The 27,949-nt window shown below is 43.4% G+C and overlaps 1 protein-coding gene across 2 annotated transcripts in view; it reads right to left on the bottom strand.

The window, feature by feature from the left end:
* Positions 1-27,949, bottom strand: part of MCU (mitochondrial calcium uniporter) — a 133,271-nt gene that overhangs the window by 10,562 nt on the left and 94,760 nt on the right. For both annotated transcript variants that reach the window (XM_034776750.1, XM_034776751.1), the window contains exons 2-4: positions 15,723-15,792; positions 9,242-9,412; positions 1,666-1,770 (exon numbers count right to left, since the gene is read on the bottom strand). In XM_034776750.1, coding sequence (XP_034632641.1) covers positions 1,666-1,770; positions 9,242-9,412; positions 15,723-15,792 — 346 coding nt within the window. The remainder of the gene's footprint in view (positions 1-1,665; positions 1,771-9,241; positions 9,413-15,722; positions 15,793-27,949) is intronic.

Below are 27,949 nucleotides of genomic sequence, written 5' to 3'. Positions count from 1 at the left end.
TAACCACCCTGACAGTTAGAAACTTTTTCCTAATGTCCAACCTAAACCTCCCTTGCTGCAGTTTAAGCCCATTGCTTCTTGTTCTATCCTTAGAGGCTAAGGTGAACAAGTTTTCTCCCTCCTCCTTATGACACCCTTTTAGATACCTGAAAACTGCTATCATGTCCCCTCTCAGTCTTCTCTTTTCCAAACTAAACAAACCCAATTCTTTCAGCCTTCCTTCATAGGTCATGTTCTCAAGACCTTTAATCATTCTTGTTGCTCTTCTCTGGACCCTTTCCAATTTCTCCACATCTTTCTTGAAATGCAGTGCCCAGAACTGGACACAATACTCCAGTTGAGGCCTAACCAATGCAGACTAGAGCGGAAGAATGACTTCTCGTGTCTTGCTCACAACACACCTGTTAATGCATTCCAGAATCATGTTTGCTTTTTTTGCAACAGCATCACACTGTTGACTCATATTTAGCTTGTGGTCAACTATAACCCCTAGATCCCTTTCTGCCGTACTCTTTCCTAAACAGTCTCTTCCCATTCTTGTCACCCAGCTCTGAAGGCAGCGCTGCTGCCAGCAGCAGCAGCGGAGAAGTAAGGTTGGCATATTGAGCATGGGGAAGGGGTGGAGGCACAGAAATAAACAGAGGGGGACAGAGCATGCAGAAAGAGAGACGGGGACGAGCATGGATAAGGAAGAGGAATCACAGTGGGGGAGAGGGGAATCACCAACAGGGGCAAGGGGGAGCTGGGAGGGGTCCGGTCCCGCTGCCGTGGTTGTCTGAGGGCTCCTAGCAGCAGGCTTGCTAGCACCGAGCTGAACTGTGCTGGGGCGCAGCAGGCGATGTGAGGTGTGCGGGGCTGAACCTCGAGCTGCAGCAAGAGGCAGCAATGGGCTGGGGCCCTCATACTCCTCCCTGGCCCTATGTGGGGGCAAGGAAGCCTCCATGCTCCTGTATGTGTGCCCACAAGATGTAGAGCACAGCCCCCACAATTTTCTGACTAGCCCAGCTCAGCCCCCCCACCAAGAAGTGGCTGGTGCCGCCCCTGTTTGCAACCCTTTATACACTCTGCTTAGTTTATTTCACTGAGGGCTAGCATCATTCAGCTGTCAACACAGCTTCGGTAGCAGAGTTTGCTGGTGAGATTTTGCTACCTCTACTGGCCACATAGGTAGTTGGGAACACTGTAGGTGCCACATTCAGAAAACAAATCTCCACTACTTAAGTGCCTCAGAATGGTGGAAAGGATTTGTATGTGGAGGGTTCTTCCAAATCAGACGACAGTAGTTTTAATAGAGGTCACATTTTGGATCTAAACTAAAGAGCTTAACACCCCATATTAAAAGTTAAAAAATGCTAAATCAATTCCACTAGTTTTCTTCATTTATTCCTTTATTAGTAGGGGTGTTGCTTGAGAACAGGATGGATATTTGTTTATAAATGTTTGATGCTATATACAATTATACAAACATTGAAGTTAGGACTTCAAGTGGATGATTACACAATAGGAAGATTCACTTTAGAAATAACCTGTTTTTATACAAGTGTCCTTCACCTTTGAAATGTCAATTAGTTTGTGAGACTGAAGTAGCTCCTTAAATAACTAAGTGCAGAATTTGCTACTAAACATTTTTGAAATTATTTTTCAGATGCAACAAATTGGTTTTACCTCTCTTTGGTGGTTGAACATGGTATGTTAAGTCATTGATGACCAGTTTGAAGTCATCCAGCAGGAGGAGGTCTATGCCAGTTGAAGAGGCTACTCGTGTACCATCTGTAAGATAAATCACAGATGGACTGATTAAGGATTAGGAAGAAAACATTCACTTGTATACAATTTCTGGGCTAAGAAAGAGTTCAGGAACTCTAATGATTTCCTAGTAGCTAGTACTCTGCCATACCATTCAAGATCTCCCAGTTTATATTCCTGACTTGGCAAGGACTGACTCGTTTTCTGAATCATTTATAGAGGAAAGTAATCCTTCAGTAGTGTGTGTGGTCTAGTAACTAGGACTTTCAGGAGCCAGTCATGTCTTGCTGTCAGTTGGATATTCTAACATGCTACCATGTTCTGCAATAGTACAGACATTGGATGCCCTGTATCTAATCATTTGAGCACTGCAAATCTGCGGATATCTGCTTTATATCTGTAGACCATGTTTGCAGACTGGATGCAGATACAAATTTTGTATCCACGCAGGGTCCTACTAATCATGCTAGTGTAAAATATGATTACTTCCACCCTCTATGTAAGAACTGACAACAGCTTTGACACATCCAACCCAGCGGGGTCCTCCTTTTTGAATTTCCTATGTAAGGTTTTCTAGAAATATATCTAATTCTATGTGTCATCAGTCTGTGACCCCACAGTAAAAAACGGTTACCTACCTTTCATAACTGTTGTTCTTCAAGATGTGTTGCTTGTGTCCATTCCAAGTAGGTGTGTGCGCATGATCGTCAGAAGGTTTTTCCCCTAATGGTACCCGTTGAGTCAGTTGTGGAGCCCCCTGAAGTGGGGCCTTCATGGCTGTATATATATAGGTCTCTGCTGACCTGCCACCTCTTCAGTTCTTTCTTGCCAGATACTCCAACAGAGGGCAGGTGGGTGGGTCTTGGAATGGACATGAGCAACACATCTCAAAGAACAGTTATGAAAGGTAAGTAATCATTTTTTCTTCAAGTGATTGCTCATATCAATTCCAAGTAGGTGACTCCCAATTAGTTCCCGAAGGAAGTGTCAGAGTTCACAGAGTTGCAGACTGGAGCACTGCTCTACCAAAAGCAGCATCATCCCTACCCTGCTATGTGATGGCGTAGTGCGACAAAGGTGTGGATAGACGACCACATCACCACCCTGCAGATGTCCTGAATGGGGAGCTGCACCAGGAACACTGCAGACGAAGCCTACACTCTGGTGGAGTGCGCTGTCAACGCTGGGGCCAGAATCTTTGCCAGGTCATAGCACGTCCTGATGCAGGCTGTGATCAAAGAAGAAATTTGTTGGGATGAGATAGGAAACCCTTTAATCCTTACAGCGATGGCGATGAAGAGCTGCATCAACTTTCTAAATAAACAGCTTTGTATGTTCGATGTAAAAAGCCAGTGCACGTCTAATGTCCAGGGAATGGAGCATACGCTCCCTGTCATTGGCATGCAGTTCCAGGAAGAACACTGACAGGAAAATGTCCTGATTCGCATCAGTAGGAACTGCAACACTACTTTGTAGGGAAAGGCAACTGGACCTTGTCCTTATAGAAAACTGTATAAGGGGGCTCAGAAGTTAACACTTTTTGCTCAGATACCCTTCTGGATGAGGTTATGGCCACTAGGAAAGCAACCTTCCAAGAGAGGTAGAGCAAAGAGCAGGTTGCTAGAGGCTTGAAGGGGGTCCCATGAGCCTGCAGAGGACCAGGTTGAGGTCCCACTAGGGGGGACCAGTTACCGCACCTGTGGGTATAGTCTGTCTAGCTCCTTAAGGAAGTGTCCAACCATGGGGCTAGCAAATACTGACTGCCCTGCCACACCTGGGTGGAAAGTGGAAATAGCTGCCAGGTGCACCTTAATTGCTGAGGCCGTCAGCCCTTGTTGCTTTAAGTAGCGTAAATAATCCAGTATAAAAGAGGACTGAGGATTGGAGTGGAGGGATACCACTCTGCGAGGACCAGAGAACCGTTTTCACTTGATCAGATAAGTGGCACGAGTGGAGGGCTTTCTACTGCCCAAAAGAATCTCCCTAACTGAATCGGAGCACTGGAGCTCTAATGAGTTCAGCCATGGAGTTTCCATGCTGTGAAGTGGAGACATTCCAGATTGGGATGCTGGAGGTGGTCCTGGTCCTGCGTGATGAGGTTCCACTGAGAGGTCTAACAGTGTGGAGAACCAGTGTTGGCGGGGCCACACCGGTGCTACAAGAATAAGGGATTCCTTGTCCTGGCGGACCTTGAGAAGGACTTTGAGGATGAGAGAAAAGGGTGGGAACGCGTACAGTCGTTATCCCACCCATGAGAGGAGAAAGGTGTCTGAGATGGAGCCGGGGCTGTGGTTCAGGAAGGAGCAAAACTGCTAGCACTACCTGTTGCTGCGGGTCATGAACAGATCAATATGTGGCCATGAAAGAACTTCCTGAGGTGATCGGCTAGTTCATTTTGTGAGCCCGGAAGGTACGATGCTGCTAACTATATCGAGTGGGCAATACAAAGTCCAACTGTTTGAGGGCTTCTTGGTACAGGAGAGAAGAGTGAGCACCACCCTGTTTGTTTATATAGAATATTGCTGTGGTGTTGTCTGTCAACATTGAAACACATTTGCCCTGAAGACGGGCCTGAAACGTCTAGCAAGCTAGACGCACTGCTCCATAGCTCCCTGACATTGATGTGCAGCAATAGTTCTGCCTGGGACCATAGACCTTGAGTCCTGAAGTCACCCAGGTGTGCCCCCAACTCCGGCACCGACGCATCCGTGACTAGTGAGAGCGATGGCTGTGGCTTGGAGAAAGGTACTCCCACATAGACCACCAGAGGGACTGGAAGACCCGAGGAGGGAGTGTGACCAGCCTGTCCAGCATGTGCCGGCTCAGCCTGTACACCTCAGCCAGCCATGCTTGGAGAGGGCAGAGCCGCAGCCCTGCGCGCTGCATTATGTAGGCGCAAGCCGCCATGTGACCCAGCAATCTTAGGCAATGCCTGGCTGTCGTGGTTGAGAATTGATGGAGACCTTTGATAATGGCACTTAGGGTCAGAAAACGAGACTCAAGAAGGGACGCCCTGGTTTGGGTGGAGTCCAAGAGGGCCCCAATGAATTCTATTCTCTGAGTGGGAGGTTAGGGTCGATTTTGCCACATTGAGGATGAGACAGTCTAAGGAATGTTGTCTGCACCAGGTTCACGTGCTCCTCCACCTGAGCTCGAGATCGCCCCTTGATGAGCCAATATTCCAGGTATGGGAAGTCTTGCACTTTGTGCCTGTGAAGAAAGGCCGCCACGCACTTGGTGAACACCCGAGGAGCTGCCGATAGTCCAAATGGGAGGACCGTGAACTGATAGTGCTTACCACTGACCACAAATCGCAGAAAGTGTGTGGGACGGGATTATGGAGACAAAGAAGTATGCGTTTTTCAAGTTGAGGGCGGCATATTAGTCCCCCAGATCCAAGGAAGGGATGATAGAAGCCAGAGAGACCACGCAGAACTTTACTTTCTTCATGAATCTGTTGAGATTTTGCAGGTCTAGAATAGGCCTGAGCCGACCCTTGGCCTTGGGGATTAGAAAATAACGGGAGTAGAACCCTCTGCCCCTAAATTCCAGAGGAACCTCCTCTCCCGCCCCGAGTAGAAAGAACGATTGCACCTTCTGCATAAGGAGTTGCTCATGAGAAGGGTCCCTGAAGAGGGACGGGGAAGGTGGGTGGGAGGGAACAGAATTGGAGAGAATATCCCAATTCCACCGTGCTCAGGACCCAGCAGTCTGAGGTGATTTGAGACCAGACATGGTAGAAATGGGATAGACGGTTCATAAAGGGAGGGAAAGGATCCAGGCATTGAGCTAGTGCTCTGTCCTTGGGTGCACCTTCAAAAGTTTGGCTTTGCGCCCAACTACTGTTTAGCCAAGCCCTACCCCTGGCCAGAGGAGGACTGCAATGGGTGCCTCCTGTTACTCCTGCCCTGCTTTCTACTAAAATACTGTCTAGGAGGGGCAGAGTAGAATCGTGTGGTGGTCTGGGGTTTAAACGACTTTCTTTGAGGGGCCAGTGTGTCAATCCCCAGAGACTTAACGGTCCCCCGTGAGTACTTAAGGCTATGCAGCCTTGAGTCAGTCTGCTCTGCAAACAGGCCCGAGCAATTGATGGGCAGGTCCTGGATAGTATTTTGGACCTCTTGCGAGAGCCCAGAAACCTGGAGCCAAGAGCTGCGCCTCATAGACACTGCCGTGGCTATAGTGCAGGTAGCTGATTCAGCAGAGTCCAGGGCGGCCTGTAGAGATGTCCTGGTCACCACCTTGTCCTCCTCCAGGACCACTGAGAATTTGGAGCGCGAGTCCGCTGGGAGAAATTCCTGAAACTTCGCCAAAGTGTTCCAGGAATTATAAGCATAGCAGCTTAGGATCACATGCTGAATAGCTATCCGAAGCTTGAGTCCTCCGGTGGAGTATACTTTCCAACAGAAGAGGTCCAGCTTCTGGGCTTCCTTGGATTTAGGCATTGGCTCCAGTTGCCCTGCTGCTCCTTATGGTTAGCTGCCTCCACCACCAGGGTCCCAGGCTGGGGGTGGGTAAACAGGTGCTTGTATCCTTTGGATGGCACAAAGTATCTCCACTCTACTCCCTTAGCTGTTAGTAGAGGCAGGAGTGTGCCACAATACCTTGGCAGTGTTTTGGATAGCTTTAACAAGGGGCAAGGCTACCCTTGATGGCCCTTCTGGGGCCAAAATATCGACCATCGGGTCCGTGTCCTCCATGACTTCCTCCGTTTGCAAATTAAGGTTTTGGGCCACCCTCCTAAGAAGGTCCTGATGGGCCCTAATGTCCATGGCAGGCAGTGTGATGGATGTCCATGCCTCTGCCTCATCAGGGGAGGAAGAGGATGACCCCTTTGGTTGCATGGAGTCTTCCAGACCCGGGGCGGAGGGGGGCTGCCTGGATGTACGCCTCTTGCTTTGCGCAGGTGGCTGCTGTGGTACCTGGTGCCGCGGTGGCTACAGCACCAGCGCTTGTGCCAGTGAATCCCAACCCCGAGGGGATTATTAGGCAACAGACATGGGCCTCTGACACCATGGCCCTGGACTCCGGCACTTGGGCTTGGTGATAGGTCCATGGTGTCCAAAATGCCCACTGAGTCGACCCCTGCCACTGAGGGGACCAAGACATTATGGGCACCGGTTGCCCCTCATCCCGCCTGGAGATCAGTGCTGGGAGTGGTACCAGCTCTGGCAAACACGTAGGAGTCCGCCTCTGACTCAGAAGAAACGTCCGAGCCCGACCATGGTGGAGTGGATCCAGACATTGCTGGGGAATGGTGCCGCAGTGATGGAAAACGGTGCCACATCATAGTGGACTTGCTCCTGTGGTGGACAAGCATTGCGCAGCAGCAGCACCACCAGGCTGATGGGATAGCAGGCTGTGCCATCATGGCAATCAGGTCCCTTGCTACCTTGAACATGTCCAGCGTGGAGGGAAGAGCCAGATCCTCCTCCAGTTCCTTCTGTACCACGGAGTCCACCAGGATTGACGGACCTTCCCACAAGGCTGGAGTTGACGGCGCTGGCATTGGCAGGCTCGAGGCTGAGTGTCCCGATGTGGGATACACCCCATTGGTGCCTGCACACTCCGATGGCTTGGTAGGGGAGCGCCCCCTATCAGTCCTTTTCTTCTTGAGTGGCACCGGAGACTGCGAGTGGTGCCGCATGCTGGAGCTGGTTCTCAGTGCCAGGGAACGGCAGTGCCAGGGCTCCTTAGATGAGTCCTTCCTCAGCGCCAAAGCCTCCCGCACCAAGGCCGGTGCACTGCGAGCGAAGGGCTGACTCCATGAGGAGGAGTTTCAGCCAAGAGTTCCGCTCCTTTTTAGTTCTGGAGATAAAGCCCCTGCAGATTTTACATCTGTTCACTTTCACCCAGGCACTTAATACAGGAATCGCGTGGTCCCCCTTTGGACATAGGCTTAAGGAACGACTCACACGACTTGAAGCCCTTAGATCGAAGCATGCCCCGGTCCTGGGGAAGGGGTTATTGCGGTGGGGGGACCCCCAACGTAAACCTAACTAACTTAAACTAAACTACAACTAAGCTACATAACTGTTTACAGATAGACAAGAAAGATGACCAGTAGGGAAGCACTTGCAAATGCAAGAACGAGAGCTGCTCCAATGACTGTCACTGGTGGTAAGAAGGATCCTATATACATGGCCACGAAGGCACCACTCCAGGGGTCTCCACTGCCAACCAGACAGGTACCGCTAGGGGAAAAACCTTACGACGATAATGCACGTGGCGCGCACACACCTACTTGGAATGGATATGAGCAATCGCTAGAAGAATAACTGTTTTAAAGCTGTGGTGGTGCATACACCATGGGTGATCTAAGCACAGTACTTGAGTGTACTTTGCTCTATGAACACTCCTCCTTCTTGCAAACTGATTAGAGGGCTCCAGTTGTGTCACTAGCAGAGTCTCTAAATCAGGTTTTTTTAGTACACTCCTGCCATGACTTCAGTCTAGACATTAGGGTAACCACAATCAGGACTTACAGTGGCCATAAGGCAGTTTAGCTGAGCAACTGTACTTTGCGTGATTAATAAAACTTGTTTGGAGACAGGGCACAGGCTATCTACACAAGTTCATGAGGGAGCATCTCTATAAAGCAAAACCATTTGCTCGTTAAACAGAATTTCAACTGAACGAATATTTTAGATTGTAGGGTTTAAAAATATATTTAAAGAAAAAATACTTGAACAGCAGCAGACCCTTTCTACTCTTCCTGGAATGATTTAATTTTGTGAAGACCATAGTAAGGAAAAAAAAGTGATTCTTCTCGGACTTCTTTCAATAGAGTGTCTCCATGGATAGTCTCTCATACTTGGATGCTGGTGCCACTATCAAGCATGGATTTACAAAAAAGACCTAATTTTCACAGTGAGAAAATGCCAACACCTTTCTAGATATTTGGATCTGATAGGCAGGGAGGGGGAAAACAAGTTAATTAATCCATGTTTATATTTCTATTCTCAAGGTAGTTTTTTTAAAGTGCCCCATGGTACTTTGATTTACCTTTTTTGCTAAAAGGATTCTCATTCAGAGGTATTAATGTGAAGCTCCTCTTTGCCACTTTGATATCCTCAATCATTAAACTCCCAAATACCTATGTAACTTCTAAAAATGAGGTTGTTTGAGCTGTTACATTCACACAGTTACAGTAACTAATGCTGCAAGGGCCAGTGTGCTCTTGCTCCACGCAATTTTCATTATGAATCACTTTTTTAAGAAGGAAACTATAGCTATAGCAAAAAGTAGTTTCTAAGTTGAAGCTTGGTGTTAGAAATGTCCCCTCTCCCTCCACATTACTGTCTACCCTGTCCATGAAGTATATGAGCATGCACTCAGAGAACTAATAGAATATTCCCTATGGTGGAGGCTGCACTTCCACTGGTAAACATGTTCAGGACATTACTTTTAAAAAAGTTTAAGGTCTGAAAAGGTGCTATAGTTGAATGGAATAAGGTGATATGGGTAGTCCATTTGTTTGCATAAATAATCGTACCTGGGGAGTAGATTGCGACCCGGTCAATTCCCCGGTCCTCTGCCTGCAGTTGTTGTAAGAACACTCCAACAGAGTCTGAGATAGGTTTAAGCGTGAACTGGCAACGCTCGCGCCGGGATGGAAGATTCACAGAAATCACAGGTAACCCATTTTGGTAAACCACTGTCACATCTAGAGAAAAGAATATTAGACTCAAGACAGACCATTTCCAAATATGCAGTATAAGAAAAAAAATACCTTGTATAACAATCTTGTATATGTCCCATGAAGACATGGCAGGGATGGTTAAATATCAAAGTGGAAGCTCCAAGTTTTTAATTATTGTTTATTACTACACAGACAGCCTTATCAATCTTCGTGTTGAAGGATATCAGAAGTTCTCCCTCCCCACAAGTTCACAGCATCTATTAACTTTCTGGTGCTTTGTTGGAAAGTCTTAAAGTGGAGTGTGATTCTTAGAGATACGATGGAAGTGTAGCTATTGGACAAAAGTGCATGGTAATTAATAGCAGCAGTGATAAAAAAATGTTCTTTAATCTAAGCACCAAACATTTGGTACTTTGCAAGACAAAAGGTCTTTCAGATTGTAATCTCTGAAATAAAGACAGATCACACACTAGGAGATCCAGCAAAAGGACATACTTCAGAAAAATTATGTTTTTACTCTGATTAATTCAATTTTTCCCTATTTGTGTATAATGAACAAATCAGCCTTAAGTAGGACCAATAAGCGGACAGTCAGAATTCTGTCAGAACATACTACCTTTTCCTCTCTTTAATCTTAGTTTGTGCTCTAGAACATAAGTTTACTTACCCAAGTTAACAGGTCATGTGGCTAAATTCCTTGGCCTTTGCTGAAGCTCATCTTCGAGAGAACCAGAGTTTGTGTCTTTCTATTCCAATAAGCAATTGGAAACTTCTATAACTATCTATAACTTCCAGTGGTTTGAGATCTGTATGGATCAGAGCCTGCATTAAACTGCTAGGATTTCTATAGTAACATTTCTTTTGCTCATTTTTATTCAGCTATCTGACTTACAGTGAACCTCATCAGGGTACTTGGAGATCTACAACTTGAATTTAAAAACACTCAATTTATACCATCACAGGTTCAATATTGTGTTTTATTTTATGTGGTCTGATGAAAAAAATGCAAGTGGTCGTTGATTATGTAATCTATATGCAAAGTGTCAGTTGTTCAAAGTAAACTCATATTACTTATGCAGCTGTAAAACAGTCCTGACTAGAATAAATATTACTTCCTAAAGTGTAGGGGTATCCATATTCTCCTGCATCAAAATTTGCACTTCACTGAAAGGAAGGGATACATAATTTTCTTTTCTAAACCATTACACAGAGAGAGAGAGAGAAAGAGAGAGAGAGAGAGAGAGAGAAAACCTCTAATTGTCTGTAGAAATGTATATGGTAAAGAGCTTACATATTCGTTAAAAAGTTTATGCCTCAAAACATTCAGAGTGTTTTTCAGCAAATTATTATTAATGACTCCCCTGGGCTCTCACATAATCATGGCAGAAAACCTAGATTATTTTCCCAAGCAAAAAAAAAAAAAAAAAATTGCTTTCACCTTTGGGAGATAGCCAAATGTAAATTAGTAGCTTATCAGAGACCTCTTAAGCTATCCAATATATGGTGCTTCTTATTGACTTTTCTACTGAGGCATAATTCACACGCACATTTTCTGTTATACTCCATGCTGGTAGCACAAACTGTTACATCAGAGACTGGAAATATTTCCAATTTCAGATGATGCCCTGGTCACACATGTCTTAGACCTGACCCCAATGCTGGGAAAGAATACTCCTTACAGAAAACCGCCCTGACTTTTTGAGGCCCTAGTGTCTACAATATAGTTTGGTTTTTTTTGAAAGGGAGGGGGGAACCAATGAGATCAACTTATGAAAACTAACTCAACTGCAAACACTATTCCTACCCTCTCTTTCGAGAATGTAAATTGGTATTAGGAGACACTAATTAAAAAAAACAACATACACACTGGAAAAGTGCAAAAAGCTGATGGCAATTTTCAAGTTGAGTTTTAAAACTTAATGAACAAAACAGAAGAAATGTAATGTAGTCTGAACAAGACAAAGCCAGAGTTGAATTAGCCCTTTACAATGACTTGTAACCTGGCCTGAATTCCATAATGAATGTCATTTTTACTTTTTGCTCACCAAAAGCAGTGCACTCTTGGCATGTGTTGCCAGGACACAAGGTCTCTACAGTGATATCTACAATTAAAGACTCCCAAAGGATAACACATTGATTTCAAAAGAATTACAGGTGATATTGATGTTTAATTGCTTTAAACTTCCAGACACTGCAATAGGATGAAACACAAGGATTTCTTTATTACATTCCCTTATACTTTTGAAGTGCTTTAAGATGTCTAAAGTCAGGGATCCAAAAATCACTAGTCACTTTTGAAAATGTAGACTAGAAAGTAAAAAGCAATCATATCAGATTTATCTGAAAAAAGTTGTGCTTGTTTGAACAGTTAAATGGCATTTCTAATCCCATGCTAGCAACTATTTTTAGGTTACTTACGATTTTGAAAATGGAGGTCAATGTTTGCCACCTCTTTCACATTACTATATTACCAGTATATCTACAGGATATCGGTTAGTGTCAGGTAAATTAATGATTTTTCTACTGTGGAGAAATGAGCTCAGAAGGAATTCTGTGACAAACTGGATGAAGTTAAATTGTTTGTTTTTTTTCAAAATATTAACATATTAATATTATGTTTTTTCAAAATATTAATTGATCCTGTGGCTGGTATGCACACAACATAATATAAAATCTAATACAAATTATATATAAGCATGGAGACCATGGGCAAGTATGTGCTAGGCTCTAGTTCAATGTAAAAAAATGTTGGATTTAAAATGCTAGTCTGATCACATAGCCCGTGGACCTTCTCCATTACTGGAAAGAATGAGGAGATGCTGTTTCAAGCTGTCTCTACACTAGCAATTATCTGATAAACTTCCACAGTGACACTAGGACAAGTGCAGCTCCATTGTCTCGAACACTGGTGGAAGTGTGTAAACTGACCATTGGCATTTTCATCACCATCTGCTCAAAGCAGATCTAGATGACAGTAATAAAAATGCTGCAAACAAGTCTATACTAGCAGTACCCTCAATTGCTAGCACCAGTATAAGATTTCCAAAAAATTTCAAGTGTAGATGAAGCCACATTTCCTTAGGATGACTGGTCTGTGACTATACTGTGTCTTCTTCACAATACCTTATACAATGAACTTAAAAAAATATATATATCATTCTCAAACCTTATTTACAGCTGGAAAAGGCCCATAATTCAGCTGGATCATGGCTGATCCTCCTATCTTCCAGTGAAGGTCAGGCCTTGTCAAACCTTTACTACTGGGGGAAAAAGCCTCAGGTAAGAATGAAACTGAGGACCTCAATATTTCCAACCCAATAGATCCCAAGAAATAGAAACATCAGGCCTCAGGGAATTGATATGGGAAAAGTCAAAGAGGTAGTTGTATAATGAGATAGCCAACCAATATACAGTATCTTTGTCAGACCTAGCCCTTTGATACCCCTGTATGGTATGTGACCCGTAGGATTGAGAGGCATATGTAATCGAGTACAAAATGTTTATTTTTAGCATGTCACTCTGGATTAATTTTAAACCAATACTCTAACTTATATCATGCATTTAAAAGTAATGTCATGCATATACTATTTCACGTACACAATTTTCCTACTTTTTTTTTTTAATTGTAAACTGGTCACTTAATGAAAACACAAAGGTTTTTGGAAAACCTCCAGTTAAGCAGTTAGAGTTAGGGGTGGGAGACTGAACTTCATCCTTGCACTCTGTCTGAAATTTTAACTCTGCAAATGTAAGCCTCAAAAATGCAGTGTGGTGTGGTGTTCTTTTGTTTTTTAAGAAAATGTGGTCAGTATTACCTTGGGAAGTGTATTTAACATTAACATTAAAAAACATGGGCATGTCAAATTAATACTTAGGGTTGAACATTTAACAAAATTACTTGAAGGAATAAAGTGAAATACCAAAGTACACTATGAGAAAGACTAAAAGATTCAGAACTCATCAAGTCATACCCAAACTATCCTACATAAATTGCATAATCGTATCAAAATTTCACCTGTCCTTCCTTTTATTCACCCTCCCTGGTTCATTTAAAACTTATTGTTATATCTGGTTCCTAAATTTAGCTTGTAAACGCTAGTCTTATTCTATATGTATTCACTGGCTACACTCAATGTTTACGTTTGTATATGAAAAGCTGCAACTCTGACTAGCACACTGGATCATCCTGCACAAGCACCATCTACAGTTATCTTGAGCTATGGAGCCATAAAGCAGACAATGTAGAAGTCTTCGGTTTTCATTTTGTAGCATGAGTTTGGTGAACTGGACCTTCATTTCACTAGAGATTACCTTCTTTAGCAACAGATTCCCTTGCCTTATGTCACACAGTGACACTATTGAAAAGCTCAGTATCTGAGCCCTTTAACTGTAAAGAAAGGAGGAAACTGCTTTAGTAATGAATAAATGATCAAGGCAAGGATCGAGTAAGTAGTTGGTACAACTGCACTTTAAGTATGTTCACTGTTTATTAAATATCTGTCACATAAACATACTGGGTACATATAGTTCTAGCAGAAGACTTCTTAGTATGAATTTTTGCTGGACAATTATATTCTTCCTTTCTTAAAGCTAGTTTTGTGAAAGTGGATATTAGAAAGGTTAACTATAGTTCTTTGCAAATGACACTTTCGTCAAACTGTGACTGGTTTATATTTAGTTTATCCACCAATTTAATTAAGATCCCAGATCTATACAAAACTTTTGGGCAATTCATTCTCTCAGCAGGAAATATTTGCAATTTGGAGCACTTGTTATACTGTATGTTTTCACTAACCTGCAGACCTATTCTGGGATACAAGACTACAAAAGTGCTCTCCAAAGATTTTTCTTCAAATGTACATATAACTGGAGATCTAGCACAAGGAGCTTTGGCAATGACCCCTTTGAATTCTGATCCACTTACAATTTTTGGGGGGTGGCAGAAATGTATATTAAAGCTTCTTTTAGCTTGAAACTGCATGGCTGTGTTGTGGGAGATTTCAGACACACTCCTGTGTGTGGCAATTACTTCTTCCACTGCATGCGAATGTAAAAATAATGTAACACACGCACCCTATCCAGAGATTCTCAAACTCGGGGGGGGGGGGGAAGAGGTCACAAGGTTATTACATGGAGGATTGCAAGCTGTCAGCCTCCACCCCAAACCCTGCTTTGTCTCCAGCATTTATAATGGCGTTAAATATATTAAAAAGTGTTTTTAATTTATGGATGGGGAGTCGCACTCAGAGGCTTGCTATGTGAAAGGGGTCACCAGCACAAAAATTTGAGAACCACTGCCCTGTACAGACTTGTATAACAATAAATCTAAATATGCTTGGCAAAGATTGAGACAATGTTTTTGTTCTGGATAGGTGGCTTACTTAACAACATGAAATTAAAATAACATTTATAAGGTGTGCCTTCATTTGCAGTTTGTAACATGGAAGTTTTTAATGCCAGTTTGTAAATTCTGATCTCTTGGAACTATCATTTCATCTCTATTTTGGGGTAAAACATGGCTGATCCTTTGCATTGCCGCCACAACTTTCCCAGACCCCGTTGACCTAGAAGTACACCGGTGGGGTGAGGCTAGGAGATGCTTTGCTGGACTGGTGTCCCCCTTCATCTATTTCAAAAGCAGCACAGACTGGCTCTGGAGGGAGCTGGTATGAAAAGCTATGGCTTGTTTGGAGGGAGGAAGAGGAAAGATATAGGAAGAGTAAAAGTAAAATTGTGCTATATTTGGGGCTCAGCAGCTATTTTGCAAAAGAAAGCCAGGGATTGGTTTAGTGGCACAGCTACATGGCATTCTGTAAGATGATGAGAGTGACCTTCAAGACTCCTTGTTCTCATAAGCAAATGAAGTGGGCTGTGGACGCGATGTATGGTTTCTGGGCATGAACATTAATCAAGCCTTTCTGAAGCAAATGACCATTCTCTTCTTAAGTCAGGGAATGAAACTGATGATAAACAAAAAATCCTTTTATCTTCTTCCTTCCCAGGGGGAGGGTGCTACCATGGTGAAGCAGAACTAGGGAAAACTCAGGGAAAGAAAAGGAGCAGCTGCCCTAGAAGGATTATGTGCATGCATTTATCCAAACTTCAACAAAAGATATAGGGGGAGGCCAATTTTTTTTATTTTACGCAAGCGACTTTATGAACAATATTTCATACTGCTGTTGTCTTAGCATTGCCATTTCATCTCCACCCCCACCCCAGTCCCTGGAGAAAAATTAGATGGCATCATAGGAAAAATAAACAAACAATCACACTGGGTGATTTGAGTTGGAAAATCATTCAGAAACAAGACTAAAAATTCTTTGCCAAAACTCACCATCAGAGGGCACAACTGTACTGCAATGCACCACTCTCAAGCTCTGCCATGGAGAAAGCCTCTGGTGCACCTAGAAAATCCAAACACAGCAAAATGGAATGGTTAATAAAGAGCAAATGCTGGGTTATGCCAGTCTCTCAGACTCTCACCCCACTGCCACCTCTCTCCACACACCCTAATGACATTTATCTAGGCATATCCTCGTATCTACCACAGGGATGACAGCAAGTCAGGAGTATCGGTCAAGAGCAGCATCTTTTGTTGCCATCTGTCATCGAGAAGGGATTTACCCCCTCAGCCACGTTCATGTCTCATGGTTTCTGCCCACCAAATAGTGTAGTTAGAGAAAACTTTAAAGGGGCAGCTTAGAAATCAATGTTTGTTGGCGTAACAGCCACTTTAGCTTAAAACTGAATTTTTGAACATTAAATTTGAGAGAGTCACAGGTAGAGAAGGCAAGAAAAAACCTAAGGTAAAGAGCAGTACAAGTAGATAACACTTGGGAAAGACAGAAGGAACTGCAACATAATGGGTGAATAGAAAGAGTTATGAAGAATTGATCATTTTGTCCTTTGGGTATATAAATCAACAAAAACAGAGGAAAAGGTCATTTTTATTATGTTTCATACAAGCAAGCTTGTATACAACCACCTTACCAGAATCAGGGAAAAAGGGGCAAGACCACCGGGCTGAAAAAGACTGCCTTGCAGTAATCAGGAGAAAAGTACAGAAGTGGATTAACTTACTTTTGTATGTATTGACGTTATTTACCCTCGGTAAGCCACATATATTAGTTTGTAGAGGAGAGCCTAGAGTCAGGCTGATTTAAGCACTTGTTTCCAGAAATATTGTCTTCTAGGATAACCCCACTACATGGTGTTTAAGAAATGCTTACTGGTAGATTACAGCACTAGCACAAACCTACAAAGTCCCCCCATTTTATAAACTAGATGGTATTAGTCAAGATGGAGCAGTCTATATATTTAAGTAGTTAGTACATTTAGATATTTCAGCTGTTTGTGACCATGTTTAATTGCAAATTATTTTTGTATTCCAAAGCCTGTATTCAATTACAAGTGTACCTTTAGTAAAGATTCTTGCTTTAAGTGTTTTCTGGACAATTTCTGCATTGATCAGAATTTTGTATCAAGAACTTAAACGTGTTAGTTATTGCTGTACCAAGTTGTTAAATGAACTTAAAACTATTGGGTTAGGGGCAGGGTGAATAAAAATTAATGATTTAAAAATAAATAAATAAAAATATTTTTTTTTTATTTAAATCGGATTTTTTTGATAAAATGCTTTTCGAGGAAAAAACCTATCTAAAGATACAATATAGCTCAAAGATAGCTCATCATGGAATAGGGATTATCAATCCTCATTCTATAGTACGAGACAATATATTCATGTAATATTTAAGGAAAGTTTTGTAAATGAGTTCCAATAGTTCATGGATTAGGGACCCAATTTTATGGGGTTCCAGGGGCTTCTCTATAGATTATTTAGGTTACTCTTTCTATCTACCCAATGGGACTCAGTGCTCAGTCTAGAAAATAGTTTTGCAGTTCTCAAACTGTGGATTTGTGTCTCCAGAGATTGCTTGTTAATAGCAAAACTATTTTTAAATAAATTATAAAATAATATATAGAGGTGAGAAATAACAGACCTCAACCCTATTGTCCCTCTGCACATTTGTGTACACAGAGTCAATACCTTACCTCTCTCTAAAAGTGCAAAGTTTCAAAAAGTTCAATGAATAGAAGATTGTCGGGAATGGAATATATCTGGACAATGAGAAGTCTAGAGATAAATGTGAGAAGGGAGGGACAAGCAGTAGAAACAAAAGTGAAACTGTTTGAGCAGCATATTCCAGAAGTCTTGAGGTCTTTCTGAGTGTAGCCTTCATTGATTTGAGATCTACCATGCCATTCTCTCACTAGACGGGAAAACCTATAATGGCAGCAGGCCATAAAAGAGGCTCCGTTTGGGAATAAGAACCATTCAAGAAATATATGTTTGCTGATGATGTTTTAAAGAAAGTCACACCAGTGAACTGGTGGAAGTTACTTAAGCACTTGGATTCAGAGACTGTTGAAGTGATAATCTCACTTTTAACAGCAGTAGCTTCTTCTGCCAGTGTAGAAAGAATATTTTCTTCCTAATGCATTCCAAATTGAGAAATCGTTTTGGACCTGAAAAAGCAGGAAAGCTTGTTTTTCTTTTCCAGATTATGAACAAACAGGAAAATGAAGGTGAAGACGACTGAGTTAGCTGCAGAAGCCAATATTTTAAGTTTCTCATGTTGACCTGGCTGACATAATCGATTTGTTTTTTTAAAAACGGTATTTCATTGAACTATTTTAGTTAAAAACAATTTAAAAAAACCCCACAAACCTGATTTTAAAAAACTTAAATGTTTAAATGAATTCAAATGCTTGTTTTGTTAAACTATTATATGTTTGCGGTTGAAAAAAAAATCCAGAATACAGAACATTGTTGTTTTAGTTAAATAAAACAATTTAAATGTCTCTCTGGTGATGTTCCCCTTCTAATACAGCATGACAAGAAAATCCTCCAAATATTAATGATTAACCTGTTGAATTGGAGATAGTTCACCTCCCAATGACTTAATAAATATCTGCTTCAATTACCTTCGGTGAATGAAATAACCAAACAATCATTCATTTTCTGATATAGCTGTAAAACTAATCTGAAAAGTTTTCAAAATAAATCACTTAAAAATATAGAGTGTGTACCTTCTAAAAATGAAACCTACATCTATCTCTGAGTTGTGAAGACTATGTATTAAGGTTATAACAACCAACAAGAATGCACTTTTATGTATAAATCCATGATTAAATCGAGTCTTCCTGACTAGTGATTTAAACATGATTTAAATCAAATCCAGCCTGGTTAGGGGAATGTCAGTGGAATAAAAATTGCTTTCTCAGCAATTTAATTTCCCTCTCTCTTTTGAAAGCAGTTGTACAAATTGAATCCGGACCCTAAAATCACAATTTTTAGGCTGGGAGATATGCCCGCCTGCTGAGAACATTGAAAATTCTAAAAATCCAATGTAACTTGTATTGTATTTTCATTATTTTCTCAGCTTTGAAAATGCAAATCAATGCAAGTCAGTTTCACTTTAGCTTGGGGTCAGTTACATTTTGAACATCTCAGAGCTGTGTTTGGATGGTGAACAAAAGAGAAATGGTCATTTTAAAAGTCTGTCTGAATTTAAAAGAAATGAATTTATACACTTCTACTGGGCTGGAAAAATCTTGCTTTTTGCTGGAAAAAGTCTACATTTTGGGCCAAATTTAAAATTGCAGTGTCCCTTTAACATTTGAAAATAGCAAGTCTGACTAAAAGCAAAAGATGGTTAGGAATGAAGATCTGGATATTTAATCTGACTGTGGGATCCTAAGAGGAATACTGAATGTCCACCGCTTGAGCTACAAAGCAAAACCCGCCCACTAAGTTAGAAACATGTCTCAATGTGCTTTGAAACCAACTGTTACAGCTCCAGATGTCCTGGAAAATGGTGGTGTTCCCCTCTCTTTGCACTTCCGTTACACAGCGAAGGCTGTGTTAGCATTTGTACTGGAAATTCCAATTGTCAAAAGCTGTGCAGATCATATGTAAACACACAAGGCTGTAAATATGACATACAGATGTCCCTAGTTCACGAGAAACTAAGACCCTTTTGAATGAAGTTGAAATCATTAACTTCATACTTACATTAATGCTTCTAAATCTACATAAAGTCCAACAGCCATCAGGTATGCACAGATAGTAAAGTTGTGATTTTTTTAAAAATTAAGTGTTCTGAAGACAGTTCTGACATTGCTCAATATTTCATTTTTGTTTCACCCTGTTTCAAGGCAGAATAGCAAACCCTTTAAACTTAACACTTTTAATCCTTTCCCCCCTTATCTGAAGCCACAATCTGTATGCAGAAATATCAGATACAGAATTACCATACTGCCTGATTTTTGCAGGACAGTCCTAAGTCTGACAGCTGTTCAAACAGTCCCAAATATTCTTTAAGGCCTGTATTATCACTACCACATAATTGTCGTCATTTCAAGTGTTCTTTCTTTAAAATCACACACATTACCCTGGTATGATGTGATGATATAAAGCCAACTATCCCTCAAAACAGTGTCAAAAGTGGCCGTTGTGGAGATATTACACTAGGAGGATTTTAAGTTTAGGAGGCGAGTATGCAGCTGGTGCAGACTAATGCTAGAAACTTTCCTAGTTCAATGCAAAATATTCTTCAAAACAAAGGAAAAGGGAAAACAAAGAAATTATGTGGTGTGTGTGGCTGTTCTAAGGCAAGGTGTTTAACCATTGACCATTACTCTAAGATGGTCAAGCACTCATTTTCACACAACACAGATAACAAGGCACCAGATCTATTTTGTACCTACACATCTTTAGGAAGTGCAGGCTTTGTAATTTCTGAGTCATACAGAATCAGTTTAGTTTTGAAACAAGTTTTCAGTAACCCTATGGAAAGAATTTGGTTCTCACTTCACTTTATAGATTCATAGATTCTAAGGCTAGAAGGGACAACTGTGATAATCCATTTTGACCTCTTGTGTAACACAGGCCAAAGAATTTCCCCAAAATAATTCCTAGAGCATATCTTTTGGGAAAATATCCAATCTTGATTTAAAGTGTCAGTGACAGATTCTAACAAGAACCTTGGTAAGTTGTTTCAGTGGTTGGTTTTTAATCATGAGAGTAACTGACACCTTATTTCCAGTCTGAATTTGTCTAGCTTAGGCTTCTGGCCATTGGACGGTGTTATACCTTTCTCTGTTAGATTAAAGAGCCCATTATTAAATGTGTGTTCCCTATGTAGATATTTATAGACTAATCAAATCATCTCAACCTCTTCTTCGTTAAGCTAAATAGATTGAACTCTGAGTCTATCACTAAAGGCACGTTTTCTAATCCTTTAATCATTCTCATAACTCTTCTCCAATCCCGCTTCAATTTATCAGCATCCAGGTTAAAATCACATATCACTTACATTCATCCCAAGATTCAGAACTGGGCCTCAGTATAATGAGGCATTGTCAACAGACATCCCATTCCACGCCAAAGTGTACTATTCAACAGGTTTACAAGGAAACATGGCAGAACAATGAAATTCTGGACCAAAAGAGCAGTTCATTTCATACTTCACTGATCACGTCTCACAATCAATCATTTGAGGACACTTAGTTCATAGCCAAACTCTCTAGTTTTAGTAAAGTGATACACAATAATTATATCCAAGCTCAAACCGAGGCACACGTTTACTGTACTTTTAATATGAAGAGAGACTAGAACTATGAATTCCCTTTTCATGTCCATTCAATCCTTGACCTCTCTGTCTTGTCCAGAATGGGTTTATTGCTTCACATCTCAGTAGGTGTATCTACACAACATTTTGGATTGAACAGGAACGAGCCTCTAGCCTGAGTCAACGTACTTGGACTAGGAGCTATGCTCTAAAAATAACTGTATAGATAGAAAGCCTATGGGTGGGCTTCAGACTCCAACCTCAAGCCATGACTTCAAGACACTGTCTATACAGCTATTTTTAAAAGCACTAGTGTGAACCTCCTTGCACCAAAGTTTGCTGATTCATGCTGGGAGGCTCTCTACTGCTCAGTCCAAAATACTATGGAGACATACCCAGTGCTGCTTAGCAGCTCCACCCATGCAAGCAGTGGTGGAAGTGGTAGTGCAGACACTATGTCTACACTACGAAATTAGGTCGAATTTATAGAAGCGGGTTTTATAGAAATTGGTTGTATACAGCCGATTGTGTGTCCCCCCACATAAAATGCTTTAAGTGCTCTAGTCGGCGGACCATGTCCATAGTACTGAGGCTAGCGTTGACTTCCGGAGCATTGCGCTATGGGTAGCTATCCCACAGTTCCCGCAGTCTCCGCCGCCCATTGGAATTCTGGGTTGAGATCCCAATGCCTGAATGATGCAAAACAGTGTCGCGGGGTGTTCTGGGTACGTCGTCAGGCCCCTCCCCCTCCGTCAGAGCACCAGCAGACAATAGATTCACGCCTTTTTACCTGGGTTACCTGTGCAGACAACATACCACGGCAAGCATGGAGCCCGCTCAGATCAGCTCACCGTCACCATATGTCATCTGGGTGCCGGCAGATGTGGTACTGCATTGCTACACAGCAGCAGCAGCTAACTGCCTTTTGGCAGTAGACGGTGCAGCATAACTGGTAGCCGTGGGGCTGGCAGCTGTAGGGCTGCATTGCACCAGACCCTTGCCTTTTGGTAGAAGATGGTATATTACGACTGGTAACCATCGTCGTCATACTGCAGTGGCTGTCAATCATGGGCACCTGGGCAGACATGCAACTGTCTCGATGATGATGGCTATCAGTCGTAGTATGCTATTTTCTGCCAATTGCCCAGTATTGTCTGCTAAGCACCCAGAAGAGGCCGAGGGCGATCTGGGTGCTGGCAGACGTGGGGCTGCATTGCTACACAGCAGCAGCCCCTTGCCTTTTGATAGAAGATGGCATATTACGATTGATATCCATCGTTGTCGTACTGCAGTGGCTATCAGTCATGCTGCACTGTCGGCTGCCAGCTTAAGATGTAAAAAATAGATTTGTTCTGTATTCATTTGCTTCCCCTCCCTCCGTGAAATCAACGGCCTGCTAAACCCAGGGTTTTCAGTTTAATCTTTGGAGTGACCATTCTGTGTGACAGTTGTTTGTGTTTCTCCCTGATGCACAGCCACCTTTCTTGATTTTAATTCCCTGTACCTGAATGCCATGTCCTCATTCGGCCCTCCTTCCCTCCTTCCCCTGGTCCGTCAGATACTAGTTTCGCGCCTTTTTTCAGACCAGGCGCCATAGCTAGCACTGGGATCACGGAGCCCGCTCAGATCACCGCAGCAATTATGAGCACTATGAACACCATGCGCATTGTCCTCGAGTATATGCAGAGCCAGGACATGCCAAAGTGAAACCCGGACCAGCCGAGGAGGCGATTGCAGCGCGGCTACGAGAGTGATGAGGAAATTGACATGGACATAGACCTCTCACAAGGCACAGGCCCCAGCAATGTGGAAATCATGGTGTTACTGGGGCAGGTTCATGCTGTGGAACGCCGATTCTGGGCACGGGAAACAAGCACAGACTGGTGGGACTGCATCGTGCTGCAGGTGTGGGACGATTCCCAGTGGCTGCGAAACTTTCGCATGCGTAAGGGCACTTTCATTGAACTTTGTGACTTGCTTTCCCCTGCCCTGAAGCGCCAGAATACCAGGGTGAGAGCAGCCCTCACAGTTGAGAAGTGAGTGGCGATAGCCCTGTGGAAGCTTGCAACGCCAGACAGCTACCGGTCAGTCGGGAATCAATTTGGAGTGGGCAAATCTACTGTGGGGGCTGCTGTGATGCAAGTTGCCAGGGCAATGAAAGACCTGGTGATATCAAGGGTAGTGACTCTGGGCAACGTGCAGGCCATAGTGGATGGTTTTGCTGAAATGGGATTCCCAAACTGTGGTGGGGCCATAAACGGAACCCATATCTCTATCTTGGCACCGGAGCACCAAGCCACCGAGTACATAAACCGCAAGGGGTACTTTTCAATGCTGCTGCAAGCCCTGGTGGATCACCAGGGACGTTTCACCAACATCAACGTGGGATGGCCGGGAAAGGTACATGATGCTCGCGTCTTCAGGCACTCTGCTCTATTTCAAAAGCTGGAGGAAGGGACTTTCTTCCCAGACCAGAAAGTGACCGTTGGGGATGTTGAAATGCCTATCGTGATCCTTGGGGACCCAGCCTACCCCTTAATGCCATGGCTCATGAAGCCGTACACAGGCAGCCTGGACAGGAGTCAGGACCTGTTCAACTACAGGCTGAGCAAGTGCCGAATGGTGGTGGAATGTGCATTTGGACGTTTAAAAGCGCGCTGGCGCAGCTTACTGACTCGCTCAGACCTCAGCGAAAAGAATATCCCCATTGTTATTGCTGCTTGCTGTGCGCTCCACAATATCTGTGAGAGTAAGGGGGAAGACATTTATGGCGGGGTGGGAGGTTGAGGCAAATCGCCTGGCCGCTGATTACGCGTAGCCAGACACCAGGGAGGTTAGAGGAGCACAGCAGGGCGCAGCGCGCATCAGAGAAGCTTTGAAAACGAGTTTTGTGATTGGCCAGGCTATGGTGTGAAACTTATGTTTGTTTCTCCTTGATGAGCCCTCCGTCTCCCCCCACCCAGTTCACTCTACTTCCCTGTAAACCAACCACCCCACTCTCTCCTCCCCACTTCGAGCACGGCTTGCAGAGGCAATAAAGTCATTGCTACTTCACATTCATGCATTCTTTATTAATTCATCACACAACTAGGGGAATAATTGCCAAGGTAGCCCAGGATGGGTGGGGAAGGAGGGAAGGAAAAGGACACACTGCATTTTAAAACTAACTCTTACTGAAGGCCAGCCTTCTGATGCTCGGGCAATCATCTGGGGTGGAGTGACTGGGTGGCCGGAGGCCCCCCCACTGTGTTCTTGGGCATCTGGGTGAGGAGGCTATGGAACTTGGGGAGGAGGGCTGTTGGTTACACAGGGGCTGTAGCGGCGGTCTCGGCTCCTGCTGCCTTTCCTGCAGCTCAACCATACGCTGGAGCATATCAGTTTGATCCTCCAGCAGCCGGAGCATCGACTCTTGCCTTCTGTCTGCAAGCTGACGCCACCTATCATCTTCAGCCCGCAACCTGCTCTGTTCATCCCGCGATTCAGCTCGCCACCTCTCCTCCCGTTCATAATATGCTTTCCTGATGTCTGACATTGACTGCCTCCACACATTCTGCTGTGCTCTATCAGCGTGGGAGGACATCTGGAGCTCCGTGAACATATCGTCCCGCGTCCTCCGTTTTCTCTTTCTAATGTTCACTAGCCTCTGTGAAGGAGAAACATTTGCAGCTGGTAGAGGAGAAGGGAGAGGTGGTTAAAAAAAAGACATTTTAGAGAACAATGGGTACACTCTTTCGTTACAAGGTTGCATTTTTCCTCTTATAGTGAGGGCCTGCCGGTTTCGTGTGAGAGATCACTCACGCAGTGCCAGGCAACAGATTTCGGCTTGCAGGCAGCCATGGTAAGCCACAGTCTTTTGGCTTTTTTAACCTTCCTAACATGTGGGAATGGTTTCAAACAGCAGCGCCCTCATTTCCCATACCAAGGATGAATTGGGTTGGCCATTTAAAATGGGTTTGCAATGTAAAAGGAGGGGCTGCGGTTTCCGGGTTAACATGCAGCACAAACCCAACTTGCAGCACAAACCCAACTAACCCCCCTCCCTCCCCACACCCAATTCTCTGGGATGATCACTTCACCCCTCCCCCCACCGCGTGGCTAACAGCGGGAAACATTTCTGTTCAGCAGAGCAGGAACGGGCACCTCTGAATGTCCCCTTAATAAAATCACCCCATTTCAATCAGGTGACCGTGAATTATATATCTCTCCTGAGGGTAACAAAGAGCGATAAGGAATGGATGTTGTCTGCATGCCAGCAAACACCGCGACCATATGCTACAATGCTTTGTTATGCAATGATTCCAGACTACGTGCTACTGGCCTGGCGTGGTAAAGTGTCCTACCATGGCGGATGGGATAAGGCAGCCCTCCCCAGAAACCTTTTGCAAAGGCTTTGGGAGTACATGAAGAAGGAGAGCTTTCTGGAGATGTCCCTGGAGGATTTCCACTCCATCCCCATACACGTTAACAGACTTTTCCAGTAGCTGTACTGGCCGCGATTGCCAGGGCAAATTAATCATTAATCATTAAACACGCTTGCTTTTAAACCGTGTGTAATATTTACAAAGGTACACTCACCAGAGGTCCCCTGTGTGCCCTCAGGGTCTTGGGTGAGTTCGGGGGTTACTGGTTCCAGGTCCAGGGTGACAAACATATCCTGGCTGTTGGGGAAACCGGTTTCTCCGCTTCCTTGCTGCTGTGAGCTGCCTACATTACCTCCATCCTCATCTTCCTCGCTCCCCGAACCCTCTTCCCTGTGTGTTTCTCCAGTGAGGGAGTCATAGCACACGGTTGGGGTAGTGGTGGCTACACCCCCTAGAAGTGGCAAGTTTGCGGCTCTGCCCTGGACCTTCCGTTTGCTTCTCTGGCTTTGTGGTAGGCTTGCTGTAGCTCCTTAATTTTCACGCGGCACTGCTGTGCGTCCCTGTTATGGCCTCTGTCCTTCATGGCCTTGGAGACCTTTTCTAATACTTTGCCATTTCTTTTACTGCTACGGAGTTCAGCTAGCAGTGATTCATCTCCCCATACGGCGAGCAGATCCCGTACCTCCCGTTCAGTCCATGCTGGAGCTCTTTTGCGATCCTGGGACTCCATCACGGTTACCTGTGCTGATGAGCTCTGCGTGGTCACCTGTGCTCTCCACGCTGGGCAAACAGGAAATGAAATTCAAACGTTCGCGGGGCTTTTCCTGTCTACCTAGTCAGTGCATCTGAGTTGAGAGTGCTGTCCAGAGAGGTCACAATGAAGCACTGTGGGATACCTCCCGGAGGCCAATAACGTCGAATTCCGTCCACACTACCCCAATTCCGACCCGCAAAGGCCGATTTTATCGCTAATCCCCTCGTCGGAGGTGGTGTAAAGAAACCGGTTTAAAGGGCCCTTTAAGTTGAAAGAAAGGGCTTCATCGTGTGAACGTGTCCAGGCTTAATTCGATTTAACGCTGCTAAAGTCTACCTAAACTCGTAGTGTAGACCAGTAATCTTTAATTACCAACTGTTTCGAGGCCTACTCTGAGCAGACTTATATGATACAGTGATAAAAATGCCAGCATCTTGCCTACTCTTAATGCTCCCACTGGTGCTACAGCAATGGGGGATACACAGAAAAGCATCATTGGTGAGGAAGCCCATGACTACCAACATGGAGGTTAACTGGGACAGTGGTTTGTGTGTTGTGGAAAACTGCCCACTACAAACTGGATGGCAACCCTATCAACTATTTCACCTAGGCTAGCATAAGTATCCTGATGGTAATGATTTTTGGTTACTAATGTCTGGAACTTGATTTAAACCAGGGACCAAGATTAAGCAATGAAGAAATATGAGTCTCTTTTAAATTGACGTTATTACACATAAAAATATGCTCATTGACAATCTTGAAAGTTTCCCAGTTGCAAACTAATCTAGCCATATTTGAGAGCCAAGCTTCAGACCAGGTGCTTAGAACTCTTGAATCACAATGTGAAAGGACAGCACATATTTTCTGAGGAGGAGAAGAATGTAAAAAAGGTTTAAACCAATGAGAGATTGTATTATTTATGATGCAAAATATTTTAAAAACTTCAACATATTAGTGAATGCATACTGCAGTGTTCATGCCAGCAACCTACGAAGGAACCCTGTCAAATCTGTACTGGCCTGAAATCCGATTTGAGCCAATTAGTCTTGTCAACAGTACCAGCCATTTTTCTTCCATACCCAGTTTTTCACTGTGTAAAACAGAATGCTTTTTCTTGGCTCTGACACTGGTTACCTCAGAAGCTACTGGTTAGAATTCCTATGACAAGACAAAATTACTACTAATAGGGTGTTATCTGGTCTTCTGTTCAGCCTCTGGCTTGTACATCTGACTGCACCTGGAATGAGAAGTCCTATTTATGCCTATATGTTCCACTCCACACTATTATCTAAGTTTTTTTTTTTTTGTTTGTTTGTTTTTTTTAAAAAGCTTCTGAGAAGTCTTTCATGCAGAGATCTTTCCTTCCTTCTCCCATCTTAGGTCCCTCCCTGAACTCATGAATCCTTAGCTGTCCAGCAGGATTTCTCCAGGATTTTGGAGAGTATAATTACGGACATTTTTACTTTCATTACCAGATTTACATCAAGAAATAACTTTGTATGGCAGGTTTCCTCAAACATTTTCCAACACGATCTTTAGAGACATTCACAATGTAAAAGTATTCTTTAACTAGTTATGTATTTTAAACACATCTTAGGCTATTATGTGTATATTTAGAAGTCTGCAACCCAATAAAATGCACACCAGTAGCCTGATATCATAATGTTCATTGTTACAAGAACAACATTCAAGCCTAAAGGATGCTGCCCTGTACTGTAAAGCCACATGAGAGATCAAACTTAAGATTCATGACCTTTCATTCCCTGGCTAACAAGGGCTAATTTTTCTTTGTACAGATTGCATCAGGGGCAAA

Source organism: Trachemys scripta, chromosome 7 (assembly GCF_013100865.1).
Source record: "Trachemys scripta elegans isolate TJP31775 chromosome 7, CAS_Tse_1.0, whole genome shotgun sequence".
NCBI classification, from domain to species: domain Eukaryota; kingdom Metazoa; phylum Chordata; order Testudines; family Emydidae; genus Trachemys; species Trachemys scripta.
Note: the sequence above shows the minus strand (reverse complement) of the source record. Positions and strands in the feature narration are given on the sequence as shown.